Raw genomic sequence first — 26,899 nt, forward strand, 5'->3', positions numbered from 1 at the left:
CTGGGAAGGCCAAGGAGGGGTCAACCTGGCAGAGTGCTGTGATGAAGGGCTCAGCTCCACACAGGATGGAGCACAGCAGAACAGCAACACAGAGGGACAATGATGGGTGGGGAACCGAGATAACCTAATCCCAAAAACAGAGCACCCCGCCTGGAGCCTCCCCTGTGCATGAGAGCAATGAGCCCCATTGTCTGGGATGAAAATCATCACGATGAGTCAAGGGAAAGGCTCTCCAGATCCTCTTACAGACTGATACTGCCTGTAGGGGTATGGGACTCATTATGGGATGCAGGCAAAGAGCATCTTTCGATTATACAAGACAAGGGATGGGTAGGGGAAGAAACAAAAGTGGGGGAAAGGAGGAAACCAGTGTGGGAAAACAGACAGGTAAGAGGAATAAAACAGCTAGTCGTGTCTAAATGGCCAGCTGGTTATCACATTTGTCTGTCCATGCCCAGAGTCTGATCACTGCAGCCCATCCTGTCTTCTTATTAAAATGCATTTCTAACTATTTTCCTGGGTAAGGGCCTCTCCATTCAGTATACATATGCATGTATGGAGATTTAATTAGTGCCAACAACTGGAGACACTGGAGTACTGGTGTATCACGTGGGTGCATATCAAGCTGGACTAGCCAGGTATCGAAACAGCCATATGTCTTGGCCACAGGGTGTTTGAGTTGCTACTGGAGGGACCAGGAGATCCAAGCCAACTACTGTAGCGACCATAAATTCTGGCTGTTGGCTGAGACCCATTTGCTTATGTGTGTCTGTCAGGTGAAAGGATCCATGGCTCATCTGCCAGGTAGACAGGGTATGGACATCTAGTTACAGGAAGGATCTTCAGTGTGTGTCTGTGTGTGTGCTGGTGTGTGCAAGGTCCGTGAACCAGCAACTAGAGTGGAGCTGTGGTCTCAGAGGCTGCATGACTGGGTACCAGCAACTGGGGAGACTAGGATCCAGGGTCACCTCCTGGACAGACTGTCTCCGGCCAGGTACTGGAGGACTCCACACGGTATAGATGTATGCATTCCCCGCTAACAGACCGTTATCCTTTTTCAGCCAGAAAGGGGAACAGGTTGAGGCTGTTGGTGCCATTAGTGAGAGTGCTGAGTGTTTCTGTCTGTGTTGACCTGTGTGGCTGGCCAGGTGTATACATACAGAAGAACCATGCATGTGAGTTTGTGTTGTATGCCTACCAGGAATTCATGCTTAGCACTGCCTGGACCTGGGGATATGGAGCCATAACAGCCTTGCCTCTAGTGGGCTACCCGATTCAGCAGCCCCTCACACAGTGCACACGCACTTGCCAGACCTTGGTAATCGCCTTTCCAGGTGCTGATGTGGAGGACAGTTAGCTGAGGTGGAATAATCCCAGTCCAAAACAAAGCCAAGCGATGATGAAGAGAGATACCTCACATGTGCCTGTCCCCTGCTATAGCCCCGGGGGAATGGGGAAGCATTGCAGCCTATCTCTGTGTTCATGCCTTCGTGCAGAAGCTCAGCTCTGCAGCACCAGTTTAAGCAAAACCTTCACACACACTGTCTGCCTAAACTGTAAGGCACAGGGTACTGAAGAGAAAAGAGGCAGATCTCAGCATCAATGCGTGGCCTTGAAAACCCTCATGGGAAGGCAGCATATGTACCATACAGAAGTTAAAAGCCAAATGCAAGAATGCCAGGAAGGACCGGGCTGGTACCTCTCACCCGTTCCCAAGCACAGCTGTGTCCAACTGCCTCCCTCAGACACAGAGCAATCCCTCTCAGCAGTCTGTTCTCCTGTAGCAGTCAAGGAGTTTCTCTGAAATATCTGTACTCCTTTTACTTCTTCCCAACGAGAAATAAAGAAGCTCGCACTCTCCCATTCCTCTTGTTTTCCTTTCAGCACCATTGTGTCTCGCTGTTCAGAGAGTTAACATCTGGCATCTAATTTGCTAACTAGCAGAGCCAATACGGGCTGTAGAGGTGTAGGAAAGGTATATAGCAGCTTGGGTCACCAGTAAGCAGCACACTGAGTGCTCTGACCTGCTACCTTTCTGTTATTAGGAAATGAAGCTATGGTGTCTTCCTACCATGATATCTCGAAATAACAGGATGTGGCCAGCTGGGACAAAGCTGATTTCTCAATCAATCCAGAGCTGACAGTAGCACAGTTTCATGCTTCTATGCCCAAGCTCTACACGCTGCCGCATACACGCGGCTCACTAGGACATGACAAAGTTTGATATGAGCTACTTGGGTCACAGCCCCATCCCCTCAATAGGCACCGAGACCCGGAGCTCTGCCAGAGGCTGCTAGGAGCTGGCTCTCCTGGATCCCAAGACTTCCCCAGTTTATCACACCATGGCTCGGTAGGGTGGGAATGGGCAGGAGAAAGTAAAAGCCTGGGAATGCGGCAGCGCCAGCACTCCGAGAGCTCTGAGCTGGGTGCGTCCTGTGCCAGAGCAGCCCGGGAGGAGGCAGGAGCCCTCCTCCCCTCACCCTGCTCAGGAGGGATGTGCTGCTCCATCTCTGACATCAGCATCTGGTACGAGGCAGAGCACCAAGGCCAAGTGCTCTGAAGGGCTTTGTTGTCCTGGGCAGCCAGGGACAACAGGACTATTGTTGAGCAAAACCTTGTACTGTAAGAGTCACCCCCATATGCCCAGAGAGTCACAAGGCCAGGTCAGGCCAGCTGCAGCATTGCTGCTTGTCTCCAGTTTGGAATGACACATTGCAGGGACAGATCCCCCTCTGAGTGACTGCAGAGCCTGACACACCAGCAACACGGTCAGAGGCCCAAGAGGCAGCCAGGGAGCTGGGGGCATGCTGCTTGCTTCAGGTGCTCTGCATTGGGAAAGTGACTGGAAGCAGTTAAAATAAGAAATTTCCTCCAGCCACCTAAATTTGGAGTCTGACCCCTCTCTGTGGGCTGCTGCATGGAAAACGGGGGGCAGAGAAGTCACCCACAGCAGGCTTAAGGGCAGGCAAAGAGCTGGGCAGCACGGCTGTTTTCTGTGTTCCTATGGCCCTGTGAGTGCAGCTGGTTTGGAGAAATGAAACATCTGGGAATAATGCCAAATGTTTTTATATGAGGCCTCCAGCCTGTATGCTGCAGGAAAGCTCAGCCTGGCTAAGCACTCTCTCCTATAAGCATTCACACAACATGCTCCTACCAGCTCAGGATGAAGCCCCAAGCCTATCAACAACACCCTGTGCTTGGGAACATGTCCCCTCTCTCCGGCCAGGGCCAAAAAGCACTGATGGCTTTGTGGGATTAGATACAGTGTCAGGGTTGGATATTTCACAAGACATTGCAGCGAGCTGCAAAATGCATGCACAAAGAACTGGAAGTGAGCCCCAAGCCACTCTGGTCTTTGTGGGGATGTGCCGTATCCTCTCCTGCCATGCCCATCCCCAAACAATGCCACAAGGTTTTATCTGAAGTCAAATGTGAAGCTGTAACCGCTTACATAGGAAAAAACTTGAACAGAAACCTAGCAGAAATAAGAAGAGGTGGTAAAGAAATCTGTGCCTTGCTCACTGTGTGGCTCTTTCAGGTCCGCTCTTGAACTCGTGCACGGACTTTCTGCACTGCACCACACTTTGCATCGCCTGCCTCGTCCCTACAACAAAATCCCTCCCAGAGGCACGGGCCCTCGGTCCCGGTGGGCTCCCGTGAGCTGCTCGACTGCCTGCTGGCCCCTCTGCCAGCCCTGCCGCGCGCGGCAGCCCGTCTGCCTCGAGTGTGCTCCAAGCTCGCAGGAATTACAAGCATCCCTCTCTCCCAGCAGCATCAGCTGACCCAGAGCACAGCAGCCAGGTAAACATGCCTGGTGTCAGCCATGGCAGTAACACGGCTGAAGAAATGCCCCCAGCAGCAAAACAGTCCTGCTCCAAGCTGGATTGCGGGCACCCAGCGTTTCACCCAGGAATGACGTAAACACGGTGCCGTCGCAGGAAGTATTGGCAACAGACTCCTTTGCTTTTACAGTTTGCATGGAACCAGGGCACTTATCCACTCCAGCAACGCACAAGGTGAAAAAAGAAGAAGTTATGATTAAAAATAATGAAAAATATACAAATTACTATGAAAGAAATTTTTTCTCTCAAGGGTACAATGTACCTGTGCGATGTACCTTCATAACCATACAACATTTACAAGGGGGCTGTGCCAGGCCATGCCTTTACTAATTTCTTATACATCACTATGGTTTTTTAAACATGCATGATTCTACTGCTGTGTTCTGCAGGTTCCCAGACACAATAAAATCACATTATAACAACTAATAATTCGTGTCTGTTCTTCTAGGAAGGAAGGGATTCTCCCTTAAATTATGTAGACTCTCTCCCATGTGCACACACAAGCACGCACAGCAAAGCTAAGGCGTAGCAACCTCCACCTCTGCTGCAGTCATCTGCCAAAAATGGCTATTTGCAAAACCATGTTAGAGCAAGTGAATAACATATTTGTGAGTTGGAAAAGCAAATAAAAGAGAAGAGTTTCTGGTCAGATCTCCAGAGCTGGTGTATTCTCCTTCTCAAGAGACGTTAATGAAGGTATATTCTGAGATTGTCCAAAGATTAATCTGGGTTAGTTGTCTGTATTTATATTTAAAGACTTTAAGTATTCTCTCTCTTTTAGGAAGAATGTTGGGACCTGGTCCCTCAGAACCTTATTTTAATGATCTGCATTTCTAATACAATATTCTTATTAGAATTATTATCTCAAAATCTATGCAATTAAAATAAAATTGCAATAGTTAATTCAGATTCTGTTCCTGGCCACAGGCCTTAAGTAAAGCTGTTAATGTTTTGGTATATTACAGCTACATTTTCCTGCACTTTAAAACGAAATTTGCTTCCCTCTGTTGCTGTGGTAGGTCAAGATCCCCAAATAAAGCTCCTAGCTACTTTTGCAGGCAGCCTGGATGGGGACTTTTTATTTACAACCGTCCTCAATTTTTCTTGAATGGTGTTTCCCTGCAGAGGAAATCTGTTATGCAGCCCCGGCCGATATTCCCTGGATTAAATGGCCCTCCACGACCAAAACTTTGGGAACCTCAGAAGCAGAGAAAACAATGAAATGGCCAAGATACAAAGTGCTGCCAGATGCACATTCCTGCGCCCTCCCTCATAATCTCTCTCAGGCGCAGGGAATGTAACTGTTGTTGCCTGTAACTCCGCAGTAAACCGTACTCAGACAGACACACGATATTTAATTTTTGCTGCTGCTACAATTCTTAATAAATGAGCAAACAAAAAAAAAAAAAGCAAGGGAAGAAGGACATTCCCACAATTTGGCAAGGCTGAGCAAGGCTGCCGGAGCCCCAGCTGGAGCTGTGGCTTGCCCTGGACCACAGCCTGCCCGCTGCTGCAGCCAGACAGTTGGACAGGCTGCAGACAGACAGACGGATAGGCAGCCATCGCCGGAGCATGGGTGGGCGCTGGCCTGGGAGCGGGGCTGGCATGACAGCAAGTGGGAGGCCATGTGCCCATCCCTGCTGGGGGGACAAGGTGGCAAGGGGCGGGCTGGGGGCCTTTGGTCTCTATGGTGCAGTGCATGATATTTGCGCCCCGCTTGCAGCTGGGACACAGGTCTCCCACTGGGCTCAGTGGGCACTGCAGGGAGAGACCTGCTGACACGAGCGCTTGATGCACTTGCAGCATTTTTCCAGGAGTCCCTTCTCTAAAAATGCAAAGTGTGGGACTGCCTTTGCACCCTGACAGAGAACTGAGATGTCACTAAAGAAAATCCTCCTTTTCCACCAGGCTTGAGGACTCTGGAGGTCGCTCAGGCAGGACATGCTGAGCACAACCACAGGCATCTCTGCCTGGCCCTCTTGACCCCCTCCCACAGGAAGGTCTGGACAACCGTAGCAGAGCTGTCTGCTGGCACAGAGTATGCTACATTCATTTACAAGCTTCTTCCCATTACAGAAATGGAAAAAAGTGCAAATGAGACATACGGGTAATGCAGCACCATCAGCTGCTTCTGAAGATGACCCTGGGTGGGCAGAGCAGCAGCGGGTCACCACACTGTGTGAGAGCCACGCACTCCCCTCTACCCCTTGCAGCTTCTGCTGCTCCTGAGAAGGATTGAGCTGGTTCGCATCCATCCCGGCAGCACGAAGCGCGCTCTGTAGCTGCTGTCTCCTCTCTGGCGCTTCTGCACAGAGGCTCAGCTCCTTCTCCTGGCCTTTCTGATTCGGGGGAGGGCTGCCGCAGAGGACACCCATGTCTCTCTCCCACATGCCACCTACCCAGGACCGTAAAGTGAGCAGTCGTTTCAATGGACTGGGCAGTCCTTGGTAACATGGATGCCTCTTATCTCTGACATACCACTTCTAACATGAAAGGGTCTGTTCATGTTTACTTTCTAATTAGCGGCATACCTTTGAGCATTTGAAAAACCTCTGTTTCTTGTCCTTGGAGCTACTGCTCCCGGCCCTCTGCACGCTAAAGGGAGCTCAGATCTCATTTGCCAGGTTTATCTCTTTTTAATGAAACCTCCACCATACAAGCATTTCATCTGAGAAGAAGAATATCCAGGTCACCACATTTATGCAGTGAAGTTCATTTAGTCCTGGGATGGCCCACATACAAGAATAACATTTAAGCCAGCACACTGCAGATGGTGGGAAGGACTGCAGAGACAAGGGATGACAAAGGCAGACCGCAAGAAAAGCGCCAGGAGACAGCTGCAGCCAAGCAGGTCCAGGACAGGGAGACTCACTGGTCAGAGGTGATCAGCTGCAGCCAGGATAGATGCATGCAGTAAAGTGGAGCGGGCAGAAACACAGACAGGAAATATCAAGATGATACTCAGCTTGGAAAAAATGCAAGTACAAGAAAACAGCCCAAAAAACAGCCAGTGGGAGGAAAATCCCTGGAAACAGTTATTGATGAATTTTAATTCGTCCCACCCAGTAAGTGAGCATCCTCAGAAGAACACAGGGAGTGTCACTGGGTCACCTCAGCGCCCCCTCCCCCTTTTCCCAGTCACTCTCCTGTCCCACTAACACTGGTTTAGAGCAAATGAATAAACTGCCCATTTTAAAACTGCCACGTTTCCCTTCTAAACCGTCCATTCTCTTCGGGACTTTACAAGACTTCAAGCTTCCAACTGGATGTCTATGACGATGCATTTTTGCTCCACCTTAATTTCTTTTTAGCAGCAAAAAGGATGGAGGAAGTTCTTAGAAAAAAGGCCAATGTTAAAGCATGGTTACACCAATGGTAAACCAGTACTTGGGTGATGCGCATAGGAAATTTGGAAGTTTTGCTAGGAGGTGGTGGCTGCTCCTGGCAGCACTTCCATGGGCCCTGGGAAGCCCAAGTCATGCTGTCTCTTAGAGGAGATATAGAAAAATCTATCTGCTCAGTTGTTCTACATCCAGCAAGTTAATCTTGTTTATGAAATTCAAGCACTTCAATATACATCTTCCTCTTATGTCCACAGGATATAATTACCTCTTACTGCTGCAGTGAATTTTAATAATTGTAATATGGAAACCTCAGAAGTCATTGGGACTGGGAACCCTTTGTGCCTGATGCTGTGCATGTAAGGAAAGGAATCTTTTAGATTGCTTTTAAATGACAAATATGCTGCCAGTTACTCTTATGACAAGTACAGAAGTGTAGGCGCAAAAGTAGATAAAATCAGCAGAAAAGCACTAACAGTAACAGGAAATGTTCTATAAATGCAGTAGTATTAAGAGGAAGACCAAGTAATGGAACCAGCTGCAGCTCAGCAGAGAAGGGGAGCTGCCCATGGGTGATCATGTTCAGTATCGTCAACAAAAAGTCATCTGTTAATAAAAAAATCATCCATGATCAAGTGGCTGTCTCAGTTAATATTAGCAACAAAGGGTTAAGAACTCAGCCTGCAATACAGGAGGAATAAGTTGGAGAACATTGAGATGATTGATTAATTCATCCTAAGACTTTTAAAGAACTGGCTCATAAATCTCACAGCCATTGCTAATCATCTCTGAGAATTCATGGAAAATCAGGGAGGGAGAGTTCTGGCAACACAGAAAAGGCAAAACATAGTGCCTAGCTTGGAGAAAAGGGAAAAGAAGGAGACAGAGTTGTGGAACAGCCAGTTTAACTCCAATACCTAGAAAAAGGATTGAACAAATTATTTAACGATTTTTTTCAGGACCTACACCATTTTGTCATGGATAAATCTGTCAAACCGACCTGATCACCTGCATGTGACTGAACACTGGCCCCCAGGTGGAAGTGGGGCCATAGAGGCGTCAGCAGTGGTACGTGCTCCTAGAGAGACAAACATCTTACTAGGAAGGAAAACAAGAAAGCAGACTGAGAGATGTGAACCTGGTAAGACCTCAGCTGCAGCTATTTGTCAAGTTTTTGAGCTTCGCTCTTTAAGATATGAACAAACTGGCTAGTCCAGAAGAAAGCAAAAACCAGAGATCTAGAAAAAATAACCTGAAAGGAAAGAGGAAATTTTATTTAATACAGAACAGGAACGAGTGAGAAGGGAGTGTCTCAGGTACATCGCCAAGCTGCTGAAAAGAGAAAAAGGATGGTTTATTTTCCCATCCATCATAGGTGGGATAAAAATTAATTTCAGTTGCAGGAAGGATAGTGCAGGATAGAGGTGATATTGAAGCTATGGTGTAGGTTGGACTTCCTTAAGAAAATACCAAGTAACTGTTTATAAGAAATGATGCAGGTATTATCAAGCCTTTCTTGGAGCAGAGGAGTGAGCCTGTGACTATAGTATGAGATACGCATATGTACCCTGGGCAGTTGTTTTCAAAGATCACACTATGCCGATGTTCCCTGAGGTGGCTTGGAATAGATGCAATTGATATGAAAATCGAAATATTATTTAAAGTATGACATCATGTATTAAAAAGAAAACAAAATGTAATGTAAGAAAATGCTGCTTAGAAAAGGTCAACACTTGGAGCTGAAAGTTAAGAAGAACTGGGGTGGGGACTACGTAATCTTTCTGACAGCGTTCACAACGCAATCTTTAATAGCATTATCACAAATCATTTTCTTCCACATGCCTCTGATGCTTGAGTTATGTGATTACTGAGAAACTCCTTAACTCTACCTCATTTCCATCCTCTGGGGGGGAATTTATTGCAAGGGTAATGGACTCAGCTGTAAGAGCATACATTTAGACTGACAGCATTTGGGAATAAGGCCCTGGAGACCACCGTGACATGGGTTTTACCTCTCCTTGATCCTGATATTTAAGAACAAATACGAGTCATTTAACTACCACCAGCCAAACCAGTAATATCTTTCTGCAGACACCCAAACCAGGCCTTTTCTAAAGGGGTGTGGAAGGCCTAGGTTCAGTTTTGTTCATCAATCACTTCTCAGATCAGTCAAGTTCCCCTTGCATTCAGACAATTCTCTGTCCGTAAGCCAAATGCAAGAGACTTTTCCAATCCAGTCTGAATCACGAAGCCAGACAAGCTTCTGGACTGATCCAGCAGGCCTTTAAAAAGTCAATAAAAAATGAATGACAGAGAGACAAGGTCATTATTTTTGAAAAAAAACTTGTAAAAACTCAGGCGGAGGTTGATGTGATCGCAGATCCAAGCTTGAGTTGTATTATTCAAAGGATTCTGCAGATCAATGACCTTGGATTCGTACAAAGTACGTTGGGCAGAGTGGTGTCGGCCAAAGCCCTTAGGCACTGCAGGACACACATGCTTGAAACATCCGAGGGTTTCTGCAAGAGGCTGAGATACGGATCTGCCTGCTTCGCGCTCCAGCCCAGCACCCCAGTGCAAGCGCCGTCCTGTAGCCCCGTGCTCTCATGTCACTCTTCTGTCAGCATATGGCACTACCTCCGGTGTCAGGTATAATTACCCAGACATCATTACCCCAAAGAGGCACAGAGAAATAATTCCTGGACTATATATAATAAACCCTCTCCACATGAACTGTGGCGAACTTTTGCATGCGAGCCACAATAGTATTTGCAGTTGAGGTATTATGAAGCCTAGGACTGCAAAAAGCTGAACTTAGGCAAAGCACAAAAGTTGTGATGAGTCTGCCAATTATATCCCACTGCTTTAAATGAGATTTTTAAGGTCATGGGGCTTTAAATTCATGTGTTTTAGTGAAAAAGGTAGAATTCTGTTTTTAATCTAGACTTGATGTAAAAATAAAGGGTCAGAAATTCCCTGTTAATAAGCTGCTGCTCCGTGGAGCACATAAAAACCAGAGGAGTACTGCAGCACAGCTTTTTGTACAGCTTATCAAGGAGTCATGGAAACACCCTCTTGAAAATATCCAAAGACCAAGCTCCTAAGAGGTACCCTCTGTCAGCAGCTTGCCTCCGCTCAGGGTATGTCACTCCCTCTAACACTTCCCTCCTGAACCTTACCGCAAAGTCCACAGGCCAACCTCTCTGTGACTTCTGTGGGGCTGCACCCAGCTGCCTGAATACTTGTGTTGGGCTCAGAGTCACACAGGTGGGAAAAGAAAACATTCTGTTCTAGGCAAATTGTTTAAATTCAAACCCAAGAGCCACTTTCTGGCTTGTAAAAACCATATTTGCATCTTCTGTTCTGCTGCAACAGCCTCATTTATGGAAGAAGGAATCATGAGCCCTAGCACAGCCTTGCATTTGCAGGCAGGTCCCACCTCCTCCTGGACACCAAACACCAGCCTTGGCCTCATGCCTAGGAAATAAGCAGGATGACGCAGAACAGATGCTGAATTCAAACTACAGATTGATAACAACACCCCCAGGCTCCAGCTCTCTGAGTTAGCAATAGGAAGAACAGTTTGGCAAAACATGAAAACTACATTTCAGTGTAGCTTCTCATGGAGCTGTTTTGAGCGCAAGGACGTCAATATGGAGAGCTGGTCAATGCTTCTGCCTCTGTTCAGCACTGCAGACTTCACCTGAGCAAACGCAAGTACCCACAGCCCAGCCAGTCAGGCTGGTGCTTTCTGGTCACTGGGGAGAAACAGAGGACCCAGCTCCTTCAGCCTGGACTTCTGAAAAAGCATCAGGAGAGTTTGACCTTAGAAGTGCCTCTTCCTCAGTTGGCTATGAAGGAATCTGAGTGACTGTTTTGTCTCTCTAAAGTAAAGATGAACTTCTTGTTGGCTATCTGCATGTTGAACTGAGAAATTTCTGCTCCAGGACTGCTCACGTGTCCACACAGGTCCATCACAGCAAAAACAATCCTTGAAGCTTATGAGAAACCTGCCATCCCCCTGGACACCCCGTGCTTGCTCTCCTGCCTGCTGACTGCCCACGGCAGCCTCCCCGGGGGCAGGAGGACATCCACTGCACAGTCTGGCAGCTAACATGCTCCCCAAGGAATGGAGAAGTGTGCAGGACTCCACGCAGAGTGAGAGCAAACTGCAGCCACGTCTCCCACTTCCTGCGCTCGAGCTGCTTGCCTGCTGCAGGAGGCCGGTGGTTAACGGCCTCCTCTCCCCACAGCTTCACGAGCCCGTGGACATCAAATGCACACAGCCCTCCTGCACAGCCCCATGTCCCAGGAGAAGCCCTTGCTCACACCACTGCCTGGGCTTGGACTTTCTCTCTGGTGAGCTTTGAGCAGCTCCTGCTAAGTATAAACCAATGCTCAGTCCTCTTTAGAGAAACCAGCGTCTCTTGCATCATCTGTACAAAAAGGCTGGATGCCTGCCCTACACAGTGGAGATAACCTGCTTGAACAGCACACCTAGATGTTAGTGACCAGGTGGAGCTCTGGCTCACACCTTGCGATCTGTGTGCTCAAACTGCTTCACCTCCAGCCACCCCAGTCCTAGAGAGGCAGGGGACACATTCAGCATCCCTGGAGAACCAACTGCTGCAGCCACAGAATAAAGTACCGAGAGAGGCATTGAGCTGCCTCATAGCATGGCTCTGCTCCTGTCCCTGTTCTCAGCGTTCACTTTGAAAAGGCTTTGGTGCTCAGTGGCCCTGCGAGCTCACCCAGCAGAGAAGCTACCCCAGGAAAAGAGCAATGCACCTGCTGCTGAGAGCTGGATCGGTTCGTGGAGGGAGGTCCACCAGAGTCACCACGGATCTGTGTGCCTGTGACATTTGTGTAGGTGCCACCTTCCTGTGCAGCCCCTATAGAGAAGTGTTTGTCTTCCCCACCTTCATCGGTGCTTCAGAGGGTGTCAGTGGTACAGTGGTGTTCCTGCCACAGCAGCTCACTGTTGTCTGTCCTGTATTCCTATAATTGACTGGATTAAGGGAGAAAAGACGGTCTGATTACAGAAGGAATTTCCCTGGTGAATCCTGCACAGCTGCAGGATCTCACCAAGAGAAGAAAAACAAAACCTGCTTTATTTGAGGGAAATCTGGGAGGTTACTCTGGTTTTGGCCTGACTCTAGTAGTCATCTTGCACACTTAAATGTATTGAATCTGTGTCTAATTAATCATGCACTACTACACCATGGCAACACACTTAATATTATTGTTCTTCAGAATAATATTGTTTGAAAATTTAGAGAACTGCAACTTCACTGTAACTCGTGGTTGTTCTTCCTCAGATTGTGCTCCTGAAAGCGGGAATCTCTGGAGCTGAAAGCCGTTTTCTCAGCATGCTCTGAGCAAAAATAATGAGTGTGACATTTCATGATCTCCACTGAAAGAGAAAAGTCTTTAGACAGGAAACAGGGCTGAGATCAAAATTAGTGTTACAGGAACAGCTTTCAGATCTGGCTTGCTCTTTTCTGGGGTGATATATTTAACTCCTTCAACTGAAGAAATTGCCTTCCTACCGCTGCAGCTGAAGCCTAGCAGACAGATTTTGCATCAAGAAGAGTGTGGCCAGCAGGACAAGGGAGGTTCTCCTTCCCCTCTACACTGCCCTGGTGAGGCCTCATCTGGAGTACTGTGTCCAGTTCTGGGCTCCCCAGTTCAAGAAGGATGAAGAGCTACTGGAGAGAGTCCAGCGGAGGGCTACAAGGATGGTGAGGGGACTGGAGCATCTCCCCTACGAGGAGAGGTTGAGGGAACTGGGCTTGTTCAGCCTGAAGAAGAGAAGGCTGCGAGGGGACCTTATAAATGCCTACAAATATCTGAAGGGTGGGTGTCAGGAGGATGGGGCCAAGCTCTTTTCAGTGGTGCCCAGTGACAGGACAAGGGGCAATGGGCACAAACTGAGGCACAGGAAGTTCCGTCTGAACATGAGGAGGAACTTCTTCCCTCTGAGGGTGACGGAGCACTGGAACAGGCTGCCCAGGGAGGTTGTGGAGTCTCCTTCTCTGGAGATATTCAAGACCCGCCTGGACAAGGTCCTGTGCAGCCTGCTGTAGGTGACCCTGCTTCGGCGGGGGGGTTGGACTAGATGACCCACAGAGGTCCCTTCCAACCCCTACTATTCTGTGATTCTGTGATTCTGTGACAGAGGAGAAAATGAGCCAACACTGATGAACTTCTAAACTTACAAATTTAATTTATTTATAAATAAATTTCTCACCTTGAGAATAAAATGTGGAAGCTGTCAAGGAAGCCAACATCATAAGTAAAGGAAAAATTTTACAATAGAGAAAAAAATTGCATCCCACACTGTGATGATCAGTGATTCAATTCTACTGCTTGGAAATATTCTGAGAAGGCAACAGAGGCAGTTACATGTTACTTGATAGAGGGAGGAAATCGCTGCTCCCCGCAGAGCAGAGTAAGACATCTTCGGTGCACAGGCTCTATCAGAGGCCAAGCTGTAAACTTATTTGATAAAACAAAAGTAAGTATTTTTAAGGATTTTAGCTGCACTGCATTTCAAGCTGTAAGAAGTTGGAGGATGTCTGCCCTTCAAGCTGCATGCCACCTGAACAAGGCAACAAAGACACACCATGACCTAAAAAAATTCTCTACATGCCCTCGCTGGCAGACTGAATCACTCATGACTGTTGCATCCAAGCCAAATAGCCTTGACGATGCTCATGCTGCATTTTTCCCCAGAGGTACAGGTTTGCACCCCGGGCAGGCACCACTAAGAGGTGCTGGGAGCTGCACTGTTAAAATAAACAACGCAATAACCCACAAGGCCTCCATCACACAGAGCAAGGCAAAGGTTGTTAGTCAGCACCACCGTTATTTTCAAAAAAAAGACTAATGACTTGGATTGATTTTGATTCTTCCATAGGTGGTGTGTATCAGAGAGGATGAAGGTGCATGGCAGTTAAAGCATGGATCCTCTGAGATGAGAAAAAACACCAACTCCATGAGGCTCTCACTTGGTGGTAAGGAGGAAACATCCCATCCCAGTATGGGGAGGGAAAGGCCTGAGCACAGCAATTCAAATCAACCTCCCCAAAATGCTTCCCTCCCATGGGGAGGGGAAAAGGGGCTTTCAAGCCCTCTTTCCTCCAACCACAGGCAAACATTGGATCCTCCAGCACTGAAAACAAAAGCAAATTCTGTACCACAGAAATGAATGTTGAGATTTGATCGCTCCGGGGGCAACACTGGGGGCTGGAAACAGGCTGGACCTCCTGAGCTGCTCTTCTCTGGGTGCCAGGGTACGTACCCTGACCCCAACAGTGGCATCTGAGCCCAGGAGCAGTCTTGCCCCCAGAAGGCAGCGGGGGGAGGAGAAGAAGGGGCTCAGCCATGTGGCTCTAACAGCATTCCATAAATCAGGGACACAGACACACACACAGCACTAATCAGTGCTAACACAGGGAATATGGGCATTCCTGCTTGCATATTTCTGATCCTGAAGTCACAAAAGAGCGACTTCCAGACATCCATGTCTTGTCCAGCAAAAAGCCACTTCATTCGGTGCAGCTGGCTTCATTCCCTGTGTTACAGAAGTGACTGTCTTTCAGCTGTAAGTGCAGGGTCCTAGAGCTGCTGCTTTGCACAAGACCCAGTGCATGGCATTCAGCTGGCCCCCTCTGATCAGCCTTGCTTGTCAGCACCAGCACCTCCCGGGGTCCTGACGAAACACTGAAAGACGTGAGAACAAGGCTTATTCATTGTCAGCCCAGAGGAAGGGGTAAGACCCACTGGCTGCATTGAGCCCAGTGTGAAGTCCGTTGAGGTCAACCAAGAGAAAAATGGTGAAGCAGAAGAGCCCTTCCCAAGAAGAGCTCTGTGCCACTGAAGCTATGGAGGCAGCTGGCTGCTGCCTGGGCCAGCCCGGCTCTCCATGCAGCCCATCTGCAGGCAAACCAGCAGCCTGCTGCCAAGGCATGCCAAGATGTGGGCAGCTTCCCATGTGACAACCATGCAAACGATATAACGAGGTGATCTGTGTATATGAAATGATCCACGCTTGGCTGCAAGCTAGCAGCCTCTCAGCCCAGAAGATATAAGTGGAGCAGCTCTTGGCCTGGAGAAGGGAGCCTAGGGAACACTGCCATTGGGTCACAGTCACGACGGAGGTGGCAGTCCCCATACTCCCAAAATCAGACTGGACTGGTCCTCCCTTGACACACAGAAGAATCAGTGCATGGGTGCAGGTCTATAAGGCTGTGATATAAAGAACTTACTGGGCATCACTGGGTGGAGCTCTGTGATCAGGTTCTCGAAACTACTCAAATAAAAAACGCAGCCAGAGTTGTAGCATTCAGCTTCTGTGATTCACAGTGAGGGTAGCAGCCCTCAGCTTCTCTCCCCTTTCATATGCTAGTGGTCTTTATTCGTGGATTCCCTGTCCATGGGGCTCCAATGTGGCCAGCAGACCTCCTGTCCTGCTCCAGCAGAGTCCCACCTCTGTGATGTGGCAGGTCCTACTTCAAAACTGCAAAGATGCGAGAGTGGGGGATCATTCATCAGCGATATGCTGGAAGATGCTCTGCTCTAGTCTACTTCCTGCAGCGATCAGGCAGGCAGCATCCTGCTTGGCGCACACGGGACAGCCCAAAGCAGTGGCCACAGCGATCAAAAGATGCTGGGAGCAGTGATTTCTGCCATCTCTGCTCCCTGCCACTTCCAGCACAGACAGCAAGATGTACATCAGAAGAATCTGCCATGGCCCCATCCCTGAGCTGAACTAGAGCCCATGATCATGTCTCTGGCCAGCACTGAGAGAAAGCTTTGTCCCACACCAAAGATCCATATTCAGACTTTGTAAATTGTGCTGGCTAAGAGCAGAGGAAGGAGCAGGACTGAGGGAGTCCAGCAGACCCTGGGGCAATGCAGTGGAGATAGAAGCTGGGCACACGGCCTCACTGACTCAGTTTCACTTCAAAATTATTTTCCAAAAGAGATCCATAGATAATTTGAACATGATTTCTTTCTGGAAATACCTGAAGTTCTATTCTTCATCCCATAACAGACTGAGGTTCAATTCCAGTCTTCATTTGGTGCCAGTTATCATTGCGATAATCAGCAGTTCACAGCGCAATCAGACAAGTCACAGGCTCTCCTCTAAATCTTGCTATTGAGAGTGATTACTTGGCCTTGGGTAATGAATTAGTCCTATTATATAGCAGCTGGCACAGAAGAAGCAAATCTGCTGCTCAGGCAGCTCATTACATGGGCAGGGCTGGAACTGCTCAGTCATGTGCTACACACACAGCCCTCAGCAGGATTTTTAAACTGAATTCTGCAGACATTTCTCCAGGACTGCAAAATACACTGCATTCATCAGTCCTGTTTCTAGCTATTCCTTTCTGAGCTAAGCATTTGCCCACCCCTTGGAAATCTAATTTCTCTTCTGTGCAATTTCTGCATGGCACTTTGCTGTATCAATATCAAATTCATACTGCATTAATTTTTCATTCTCTGCCACCCCTTGAAAACTCTGTCACTCCAAACCTCCATTTTTCTCCTCCAAACACCTCCATACTAATTATTCCTCCTCCCCCACTACCAAAAACTTGCCAGCTCTTGATACTGCCTCTTCTACAACCAAACCTCACTTCTGCAGCAACTGAAACTGCTCTTGTCATGCACCAGCTTGTCACTGTAGGTCTAGCTTTGTGGCACATGGCTCAAGGAGGAGCACATGGGCACACAGCAACTGTAGTTGCTAAATAAGTGAATTAGAAAGGATCAGAAAGACAAAGCAGATCCAGCCAATCAATTAAAAAGAACATTCTGAAAGTGCTTATAGATTACCAGAGGAAAAAAAAGCAGAACGACAGAATACACTCATCAGCAATGTTCTAGCCATGATGGCACAAGCATATGCATTAGGTGCTCTTGAGAGAGTTGGTCTAGCAGAAGATACCAGCAATCACAAGCACGCTTGTGAAAACGTAAACTACTTTCTGTGAAGACTTTCAGCAGAAAAGAAGCAGTCAAGGACTGAGAAAACTACTGAGCAAAATAAAACATTCATATGCTGCAGAGCCAGGAGCAGAAACAAAAAGAGTTAGCTCTTCCACAAGTCAAAAGTCAACCACAAAAGCCTGATGCTGTTGCTCACTCCTCAAGTAATTCAAGAAAAGGCAAAAAGTGTGTTGTAAATATGTGCAAGTTCTACATAATTTTTTATGTGAGGCAAAAGCCTGAAACGCTTCAGTAAGTCTTCAATGAAAAGGCAACATCACAGCCTATTATGTTAGTGATAAATGCAAAATATTACAAATATATTGCAAATATGAATATTGCAATATAGAGGCAATAATTGGAATCCTACATGTATCTTTCATGTCCCAAGCAATGTCCACCAGCTCAAAGATCCTTGCCTCTTCCCTCGGTCTTCCACAAAAACTGGTCCTTCGGCAGCTCAGGGAGCTCTCAGGAGAGGGAGATGCTTCTTTTTAACTCCTTTAACGATCCCCATTCAGCTGCTGTATTTTTCCTCGACGGTCTCAGGGCTGCTTGACCATGTCTCTGACTGAATGGGTGCGAGCAGGCTAACAGAGACCGTGAGCAACACTGAAATGTCAGAAAGCACACTGCAGGTTCAGTAAGAGATCAGATCTAACTCGGAGCTAACAGATCTGCCTCTGAAACTTAAGGAAGATTTTACAGGGGTTTCAAGTAGAAGATAGGGGCAAATATGGGAAGATAAAATGAGTGGCTTGGGACTTATAATTATGTTGTGATGTACCTCTGCTCCCTCCTCATTCTCATGCCTTTCTCCCATTTACCCACTCCTGGACTCGCCGAGTGTGAGAGGGCACTTCAAAAACTAAGATTCGGTGCTAATGGGACCATCTGACAATTATGGGCTGCGTAACCAGCCCAGAGCAAGCTCCTGCTTTCTCTCTATGCAACGTGTTAAAGCCTTGCAGCGCTGCCCCTGTTCTGGCACTACAGCAGCAAGTGGCATCACAGCTGGGCTGGGCAGATGCTCTACAGCTCACTTGTCAGTCGTGTGCCTTCCCTGCTTCGGAGCACTCTGTAGGACAGCCACAGAAAACTCACTCACATGCCTTCCGTATGGTCCCTGGCCTGATCCATCCTACGATACAAACATCTCAGGTCTGCACAAGACTTTTTATTTGCAATTATCTTTTACTGAGCTTTCTTCCTCCATGGAAAACCAAAGGACAGGGCAGAAAAGGGAGGCACAGAACTAATCAATAGGGGCACACGAAGTGACAGCAGATGAAACAGTTAGTGTTGAAGTTATTTTGTTCCTAGCATACACTCCCGAGACTGCAGGAGCAGAGGTGCAGAGGGCTATCGCAAGCTGCCACAGAGCTGGGAAAGCCCTGGGAGATCTGTGCAGTAAACAGACTTGGTGCTGTGACCAACACCACAGTCTGCACCATCTACTCTTACCAACTACGAACGGAAGAAGTGCCAGGCAGTTCACCAACGATGTCAAAGAAAAATTTTCAACCTTTGGGTCTGCACCCGTCTAGCAGTTCAAAGATCAGTGACCAAAGTCAGCTGTCAGTCAGCCTAAATTCACTCCAAAGTGGCCCACACCAACAACTGAGTACTGAAGGGACTGCTCACAAGTGCTGAAAAAGGTGTATGTTAAAAGGCATCGGCGTATTCCACTGCTAGATGTGTTCTACAAAACACAGAGTGGTAGCTCCTGAGTAACCCATGGCATCCCCCCTTCTGGAATTTGCCAGCGAAAAAGTAAACCACAAATGTACTAGGATAATACAAAAGCTATTTTGAAAGGATGATGTGGAAAACTGGATTAATAGTATGAGCAAAAATCTTCCTCTGCTATTACAGACACCTGTAAAAGGAATGCTTCCCAGGACGGTCACCACAGTGTGTGCAAAGAAAGTATCACGGCAGGCAGAGTATTACCAGCAGGTCTGTAGCCCAGGGCACACAGCCTGCTCTGCCCCTCAACCAAAATAAGTGTACTTCTGCTGGTATGGCAGGTATGTGAGGGGCTCTTGCTGGCCTAGAGCTGATAGCCTAGGTTTCCTGCCACATACCAACCCTTTACATGAGGTCCTCTTTACAGGTAATGTTTTACACAGTGGCGTGACATAAAAAATTGCAACTACACTAAAGGATACTTACATTTTTCAAGACAAACACTTGTTGAAACACCCTGTTCTTGAAAAACAGCGGCTGAACAAACTGTTGGCCTTGATTTTACTTTGTTCTGCACTCTAAGTGGATCATACCAATAAAAGGGAGTGTGACGTGTAATTAAATATGGCCCATGACACTTAAACTGACAAACTGATGACAGCGTGCAAAGCACAGAGTGGGGACCATCAAGTCCATTATGCTTCTTTCAGGTCTCCCCAGATCCTCCTTCTCCATCTGCAAATGCAGAGCCATGCATGGTTATTGGAAATATGCACAGCAGGGAGCAGCCACCGCAACATGGCCCAAGCTTTTGGGAGGCTTCCAGCAAATCTGCCATGTGTGTGCATAGTCAGTGAGCCACATCCCATAAGCGCTTGATTCCGAAAAAGTTGCACAGAACAAGTGCTCCCTGGAAGTGTCAGAAATCAAAGACAGAAATACCAGTGCCTTATGTCAAATATTCCATGTCACAAGTTAGCGGTGCTGCCTGCCTGCCACGCTCAGCAGGCTGGGTCCCCATGCTCTGCCGATGGTGCGAACGGGATGAACACATGCAACATGAGAAATATCACTCTTGCTGCCCTGAGCTGTAGCATGGCCACAGCGAAAACAACTGCAACAGTCACAAACATTTCCAAAGACAGATACTATCTGCAATGCTGCAGCACCACATACTTTCTCCTATTATGTTGGGACTTCTCCGAAATAGAAGAACGTCTTATCTTTGGGATTTCACTTGTCAGTAGTCTGTGAAATAATGAAAACAAGTCCTGAGTACGTACTCAGACATTTAAGACTCTGGTCACACAGAACCAGAGTGCATTACTGATAATAATGTGCTCCATGGGGCATAAGCCACCGTGGACGATAAGGAATCATGGAAAATTCAAAAAAGGTTTAATCTGGTTATTTAAATGACCAGTTAATTCTACCTGTTCATTTATTATCACCTGGGTAAAAGTGAAATAAGTAGAGAAAAAGCAAACCCCACCAAATCTGCCAGAGTCTTCTGGTCTTTGTTTCAGGCAAATTTTCCATTCTGGACACCAAAATAAAGCAGTTTTTTAGAAAATGCTCAGTACATTTTTAGAAAATGCTCAGTTATGGGCACAAACTGAGGCACAGGAAGTTCCGTCTGAACATGAGGAAGAACTTCTTCCCTCTGAGGGTGACGGAGCCCTGGAACAGGCTGCCCAGGGAGGTTGTGGAGTCTCCTTCTCTGGAGATATTCAAGACCCGCCTGGACAAGGTCCTGTGCAGCCTGCTGTAGGTGACCCTGCTTGGGCAGGGGGGTTGGACTAGATGACCCACAGAGGTCCCTTCCAACCCCTACTATTCTGTGATTCTGTGATTCTGTGATACCTGGCATCTTCTCATTATTCCTACTGTGTCTTTTTAAACTACATTTGGTATAAAGTACCATGTAATACATTCAGTACATGTTGTTTGCAGTGCAACACTCAAGACATTGAAGGAGCATTTTGCACCCAAGTTGGAAAGTGAGAATATTTAGAGTACCCCATGCCTGCCACTGCAGAAATCACTCCTGTATTTGTCTACAGGACGCATGTCCCATCCAGAACACAGAATGAACAGGGAATTCTTTAGGGAACTAAGCGATCTTCAAGTGAGACTTTAAATGCTGCACATTTTTCATTTTTGCTGTATATCCACCCTTAATGTACAACTGCATGGCAACTCATTTAATCTTTAACATCTAGAAGGCAGACATCTGCAGTGAGACCACTTTAGACTCTCTTTGTAATCCATGGGCAGAAAGAAGTCCTTCCAGATTAAGCCTCCTATGACATTTTTTTATCTTTTAGCCAAGGATAAGAAAAACATCTTTAAAAATTCTGTCCTGTGCAAATTCTGCAAGGCCACTGATGTGATTGTTCTCACCTGCTACAGGTGCAGCATCCATGAGCCCAGCTTCTTCAACACCCCAACTTGTGCAGAGGAAAGAAGAGCTCACAAAAAATGCCACACCCATCAGTAAGACCTTTCCTTTCACAATTTTTGGGTATTTATGGTAGTATTCCATTTTTAAATTCTATCCATAACTTCAACAGTCCAAGACAATTATCACCAGATGCATGCTACACAGCACTCTTATGAGCAAGGGATCATAAACTGTAGTACCACATCTCCTTCACATTCTCATGGGGCTTTAAAATCCCTCAGAAACCTTGATTGAAAACTGGTCTTCTGGCAGCAAAACACAGTTTTCTCACACTTTTAATACGAGAAAATAGATTATCTCTTTTCGTGCACATTTCTCAGAAATGTCACAAGTTTCAAGTCTGAACAGATACAGTTACAGAAAGTCACAGATACAAAAAAGGACACTTTGAAACTACAACACAAAGTAATACTACACAATTCTTATTGTCACTCCTATCTCACAAATGCCCCACTTTGGACAAAGGTTTGCTGTTGAATCATGCAAAGCAGACTAGCCTCAGTAGCTGTGAGCACTGATTTTTGAAAACTGTGTCCTTCTTCCTGAGACAACAGCCACAGCACCCCCCATCTACAACCTTGCAAACCTCCCCCTTTCCCTTCCTTGGTTGTCCTCACAGGGAGTCATCCCTGCACCAGGAGAATCAAAACCATCCTTGTGTGGCTGGAGGACATGCCGTCCCCTCTTCAGCCATGGTTGCTCCTCCTCCCCAGCACCATCCCTCAGCATCAGCAGAACAGCCAGAACGCTCAAGGCAGTGCACAGGCATCCCTGGGCAGGCAGTACTAGCTCCAGCCTGGTGGTTGCTCAGCCAAGTAGCTTAACTGCTAAGCTTGGAGCACCAGAAGCTGAACACCGTACAGACTTCCTGAGCACAACACTGTGCTCTCTCCCTAGCCGCTTAAAAATCACAGAAGGGTTCAGTACGTGCAGCCTTATCACACTGGATTAAAGACTAGTTTCCTCTCCCATCACACAAGGCTACATATCGAAGCATTACTTGTTCCAAGCAGTATCCTTAGAAAAAAGCAGTGGTAGCAGCTACATTTGTACCTGAGATCATCACAAATCCCCTTTGTCCTTGTTGCTCTCCATGACTTTTTATGTTGAGCTGATTTTTGAGTGAGGAGATGGAGGAACAAGAGACTGTGAGATAACAAACTCCAAGGATGTGGAAGAACCTGCTAAGAAAACAAAGCACCATTGCTGCATGCAGGAGGCACCAACACCACATACAAAGAGTCGAGGCCCCATGTACTCACAGCCAGCCAGGTACTTTCCATACACAGCCTTATTCTTCTTTGTACGGTCATCAGGAAAAGCTCTGTTGCAATAGGTGCCAGTATCTCCTCTCTCTGAAGTGTACCGTACACATCACGTAGCTCCCATGATAGCAGAGAGCAGCTCCAGCAGCTGCTCGTGCCAGCCCCCACTGTGGCAGCACACAGCACAGCCATCCTGTCGTAGCACCAGCTACACTAATGCTCATTTCTAGGACTGGCTGAATATTTTCTGCTTTGGGGCTTTTCTTGGTCAAAATACACTCCATCACTAACATGAAGAAAGAGAAATATAAACCATAATTTTTTGTCTCTCTACAAATAGGGGTTTCATCACAATGCTGCTACATAAATGTTTGTAAATTGAATTTTGTCATGAAATTGAATTCTCCTTGCTCATCAGCTGGCAGGTTCTCGTTTCTCCTTAAGCACACTGTCTCCTCGTATCAGCTTATGACAAGATACAGTTTGGCACAGAAATCGTCTACACATTCTCTGCTATTACAAAACAAATTAGAGGCATTATCATTTCTACGAATTCCTTTCATCTTTTTTCTCTATGACTACCCGGGCACAAAGAATGAAGCAGTCTGTGCCATGCCATGCCTCCTGCAGCTGAATGTACCACAACCTCCAGGCTCAACCGTTTGCAGTGTCCATGTGGCAGATGTCACAGGTTGGGTTGGGCAAGGTGTGTTACCCCCCTGAATATTACACACAAATAGTAGTAATGTATAATAGTGTCTGATGCCTGCATGTGCACCATGCATCAGGGAGAAGCATGCGATTCTTTCCTTTCAAAGTGCCTCGTGGTTCCGGCAAATCAAACTGTGAAAGTGCAGACAAGATCAGTGGCAGCTCTCAGTCCTACTCAGTCCAGCTCACTCAGGCAGATTCCAGAGCCACCTCCATCCGTGCTGGAAGCACACACTGTGCTTCATACAGAGACTTACATCTGTGGGATGACTGAAGCTATAAAAAGTGCTGACAATTTTCAGTGAATTTGCATATGTTGCTACTGCTGCTGCTTATATAAGTGATTTCTAGCTAACCACAAATACAAAAGGCAATGCTCAAAATAGATTTTAAAACAAACCGCTTGCAAATGTGACTGAATGACACATCTCCCCACCCCTCTGAAAATCACTTCTCTAGAAAAGGCAGACACAACAGCCAGTGTTTCCCCAGAGGGTCCCATGCAAAGCACCTCCCGGAGAATACACCCCAGGGGTCTAACAGCACCTCAGCCTCTTGACTTCTATGCTGCCCTGCACTAGTCAAGGTTGTGACAATCTAGGACACACCTGAGACTTGTCCTAGGTTGCTCTCAAGTCTGGAGCTGTATAGATCTTTCATCACACATCATCATGCCAAGCATCTGATACAGGTGGGGTGAGGAGGCAGTCAGCTTCTGGGTGGGAAACATTTTGTTGCCTTCAGCTGTTAAGAAATCCCTCACTGTATCACAAACCACATTCCATTTGCTCTGTACCTGTGTTCACCATGGCAGTGTTGGCTTGAAGGACTGCTCATTTTCTTTATCTGCACAGATTCCTCTTTGCACCAGGCTGGGAAGGGCAATCGCTTGGGTCTGCAACAGTTTGGTACAGAGGGTCCCTGTATGATTCTGGTCAAAAGGTCAGGCAAAAATGTAAAAGTATGCACGAGGGAGGAAATGGTCAGAAGAGGCAGCTGCTAGTCCCCGACTTTCAGGTCTCATGGCTGACATAGTTATAAATCACTAAAGGAGGGGTAAAGGTTGAAACCGATGGTGTATCTGCTCAATGGGATATGGATCACAAGCAGCAACATCACTCCTTCCCCAAGCCCTTGACTTTGCAGAAGAGTGTTGCTTGCTTACAGACCAAGCTCAATCAAAGCAAAACCGTATGAATTTGGCAGCACTCTTTTGGATTCCTGTGGTGTCAACGGATTCTCATGTTCAGGAAATATTGGTTGGGGTTGTTTTGCCATTAACCTACTATCTGCAAGAGCACAACAGTATAAGAAATAGTACTTGGTTTCCCAGCACAGGGAAGACGACGACATACTGGAGAGACTCCAGCAATGGGCCACAATGATGATTAAGGTGTTGGAGCATCTGTCATACCAGAAAAGACTGAAAGAACTGGGGCTGTTTAATATCAAGACAAGAAGGCTCAAGAGGGATGTTATCAATGTGTATAAAAACCTATAGGGAGGACAGTAAAAATGGCAGAGACAGACTGTTCTCAGTGGTATCAAGTGAAAGGATGAGACACAATGGCCACAAATTAAAACACAGGAAATCCCTTTGAAATGCAATGAAAAACTGTGAGGGTAGTCAACTGGAACAGATTGTCCAGCAAGGCTGTTGAGTCTCCATCCTTGCACGTATCCAAAACCTGACCAGACATGGCCAGGAAAGCTGGACTAGCTGATCTCCAGAGGTCCCTTCCAACTCAGTGATTCTGTGAACAACACCGCAGCAGCCTCCCCGACTGCTGACCACCAGCCTGGCCTCTGGGAGCCCATCTGGAACCCCATCACAGAGCTAACACCTTCCCTTGCTGCTTTACTCTCTGTTTTTAATAGCCTTTTCGTTTATAGCATCCCTTTTGCTGTATGGCAACTGTATCCACAGCTCAGAGAGACATCTTGTTTCAGGCTTATTCCTACCACACACTCCTCCAGTCCTCCTCCAACTCTCATTGTTTCCATCATCGCCATGAGCAGGAAGCTCCAGCCATTATTGTTTTCTTCTAACCCACCACTGTGGGCTTGCAGCAACCACAGAAGCAGGAACAAAAGGATGCCAAACCTCTTTACCTCCCTTTGTCTCTCTTGCCCTACATTTACTACAGTTTTGGTCCCTTCCTTAATCTTCTGTGATGAATGAATTGAAAACACATTTTTGCTAGCAAGAGAACTCAGGAGGCAAAGGCAGCAATCCCTCAGGAATGCCCATCTCTAGCACTTCCCACAAGCCACTTCCATGGTTTTCTCAGAGCTGTCCAACTCCACATTTGCCATTAAAACCCGTTCTGGTTAACCACTAGCCATGGATACCTATTTTTCTTCGCAAGAGCCAAGAGCTACCACTCCGTGTGAGTGCACATGAGGAGGAAAAGCCTGCCCTCAGCTCCTAGCTATGCCAGCTAGAGCCATGTGGCAGCATGCAGACGATCGACACTGGCAGCTCCAGGGCCCAGCTGCCTGTGAAGAGACACAGGTGCTGTTGGTGCAGCACGGTTCCTCCCAAGTCAGAGCCAGCATCAGGAACAGTCATTTCTCCTCTTCCATCCAGCAGGAACCAGCACACTGAAGACTGGCTGCTGAACTAACAGCTCAAGGGTGGAAGAGACTCCCCTCTCAGCTGCCGTCCTTTATACCTTTCTCACTTCCCTCTTTCAGCTCAGTACCAAAACTCCGTGCAGGCTTTAGATCAGTGCTGTCAGAGGAGATTTCAGTGTTGGTAAATGTGAAGTCACATGAATGAGGAAATCCAGCCTGCCTGTCTATATCCAGTGGCAAGCTTAAAGTTACAAAGGCTTCAAAAGAAGGCCATCTCCTTTTGGTAGCACCCTGGCAGACTTTGCTGTGAGATGCAAGGGTGTGTGCTGCGCCGGGCAAACCCTGCCAGCCCTGGTACACCTTGGACAATGCCGTGAGCCACATTCATTCACTGCTGTGGCAGAAAATGCAGCCCGCTGTCCCTTGGGACAATGAGCTACAGGGATTCAGACAGAGGAGCACAGGTACTACTGGAGTCTTCTGGGCATGGGGAAGCGAGGGTAGGACAGAGGGTGGGAATAACATCTTCCTCTTTCAACAACAGCGTGTGGTTACGTTCAGCTCGGAACATAACACTGAACTTCACCAAAAGCTGCAGGGCCAAGGCCACCCAAAGCCAGCGTAAGTGCTGGTTGGTGCTGAAAGCAGAATGGTGTTCATGGCCCCGTCTGGCCATGCATTGTCGTCCCCTCCCCGATGCCAGTTCCAATCTCAGTGTGGTTGGACAAGGACTTGAATCAGAGAACAGAGAAGGAGAGTATTTCTATCGTGGTGTCTTTCAGTTAGATCAGGTCCCTGAGCAAGCTAGCTGCACATCTGTACCCAAGGGAAAGGCTACCTGCACAGAGCCGTGAGAGAGACACACACACAGGTCTTTCTTCTTCTGACACATCCACTCTACTGTAATGTGTGCCAAGTACCTGTGGTCCCATTAATTTGGTTAATTTGGTTAATTAGCTCCCATTTGACATATTTATTAACTCCAGCTCATAGTTCTTATCAGGCACCACCCCG

At 47.3% G+C, this 26,899-nt stretch overlaps 1 protein-coding gene across 3 annotated transcripts in view; it reads right to left on the bottom strand.

Annotated features, from left to right (window-relative positions):
- The window catches only part of GAS7 (growth arrest specific 7), a 106,219-nt gene that overhangs the window by 77,021 nt on the left and 2,299 nt on the right, over nt 1-26,899 (bottom strand). Inside the window, exon 1 of one of the 3 annotated variants that reach the window (XM_075441128.1) lies at nt 22,595-22,676. The exons of the other annotated variants lie outside the window; for them this stretch is intronic. Coding sequence (XP_075297243.1) covers nt 22,595-22,645 — 51 coding nt within the window. The 5' untranslated portion in view covers nt 22,646-22,676. Of the gene's footprint in view, nt 1-22,594; nt 22,677-26,899 lie in introns of those variants that run through there. 3 annotated transcript variants of the gene reach the window in all.

This window comes from Opisthocomus hoazin, chromosome 21 (assembly GCF_030867145.1).
Source record: "Opisthocomus hoazin isolate bOpiHoa1 chromosome 21, bOpiHoa1.hap1, whole genome shotgun sequence".
In the NCBI taxonomy this organism is placed as follows: domain Eukaryota; kingdom Metazoa; phylum Chordata; class Aves; order Opisthocomiformes; family Opisthocomidae; genus Opisthocomus; species Opisthocomus hoazin.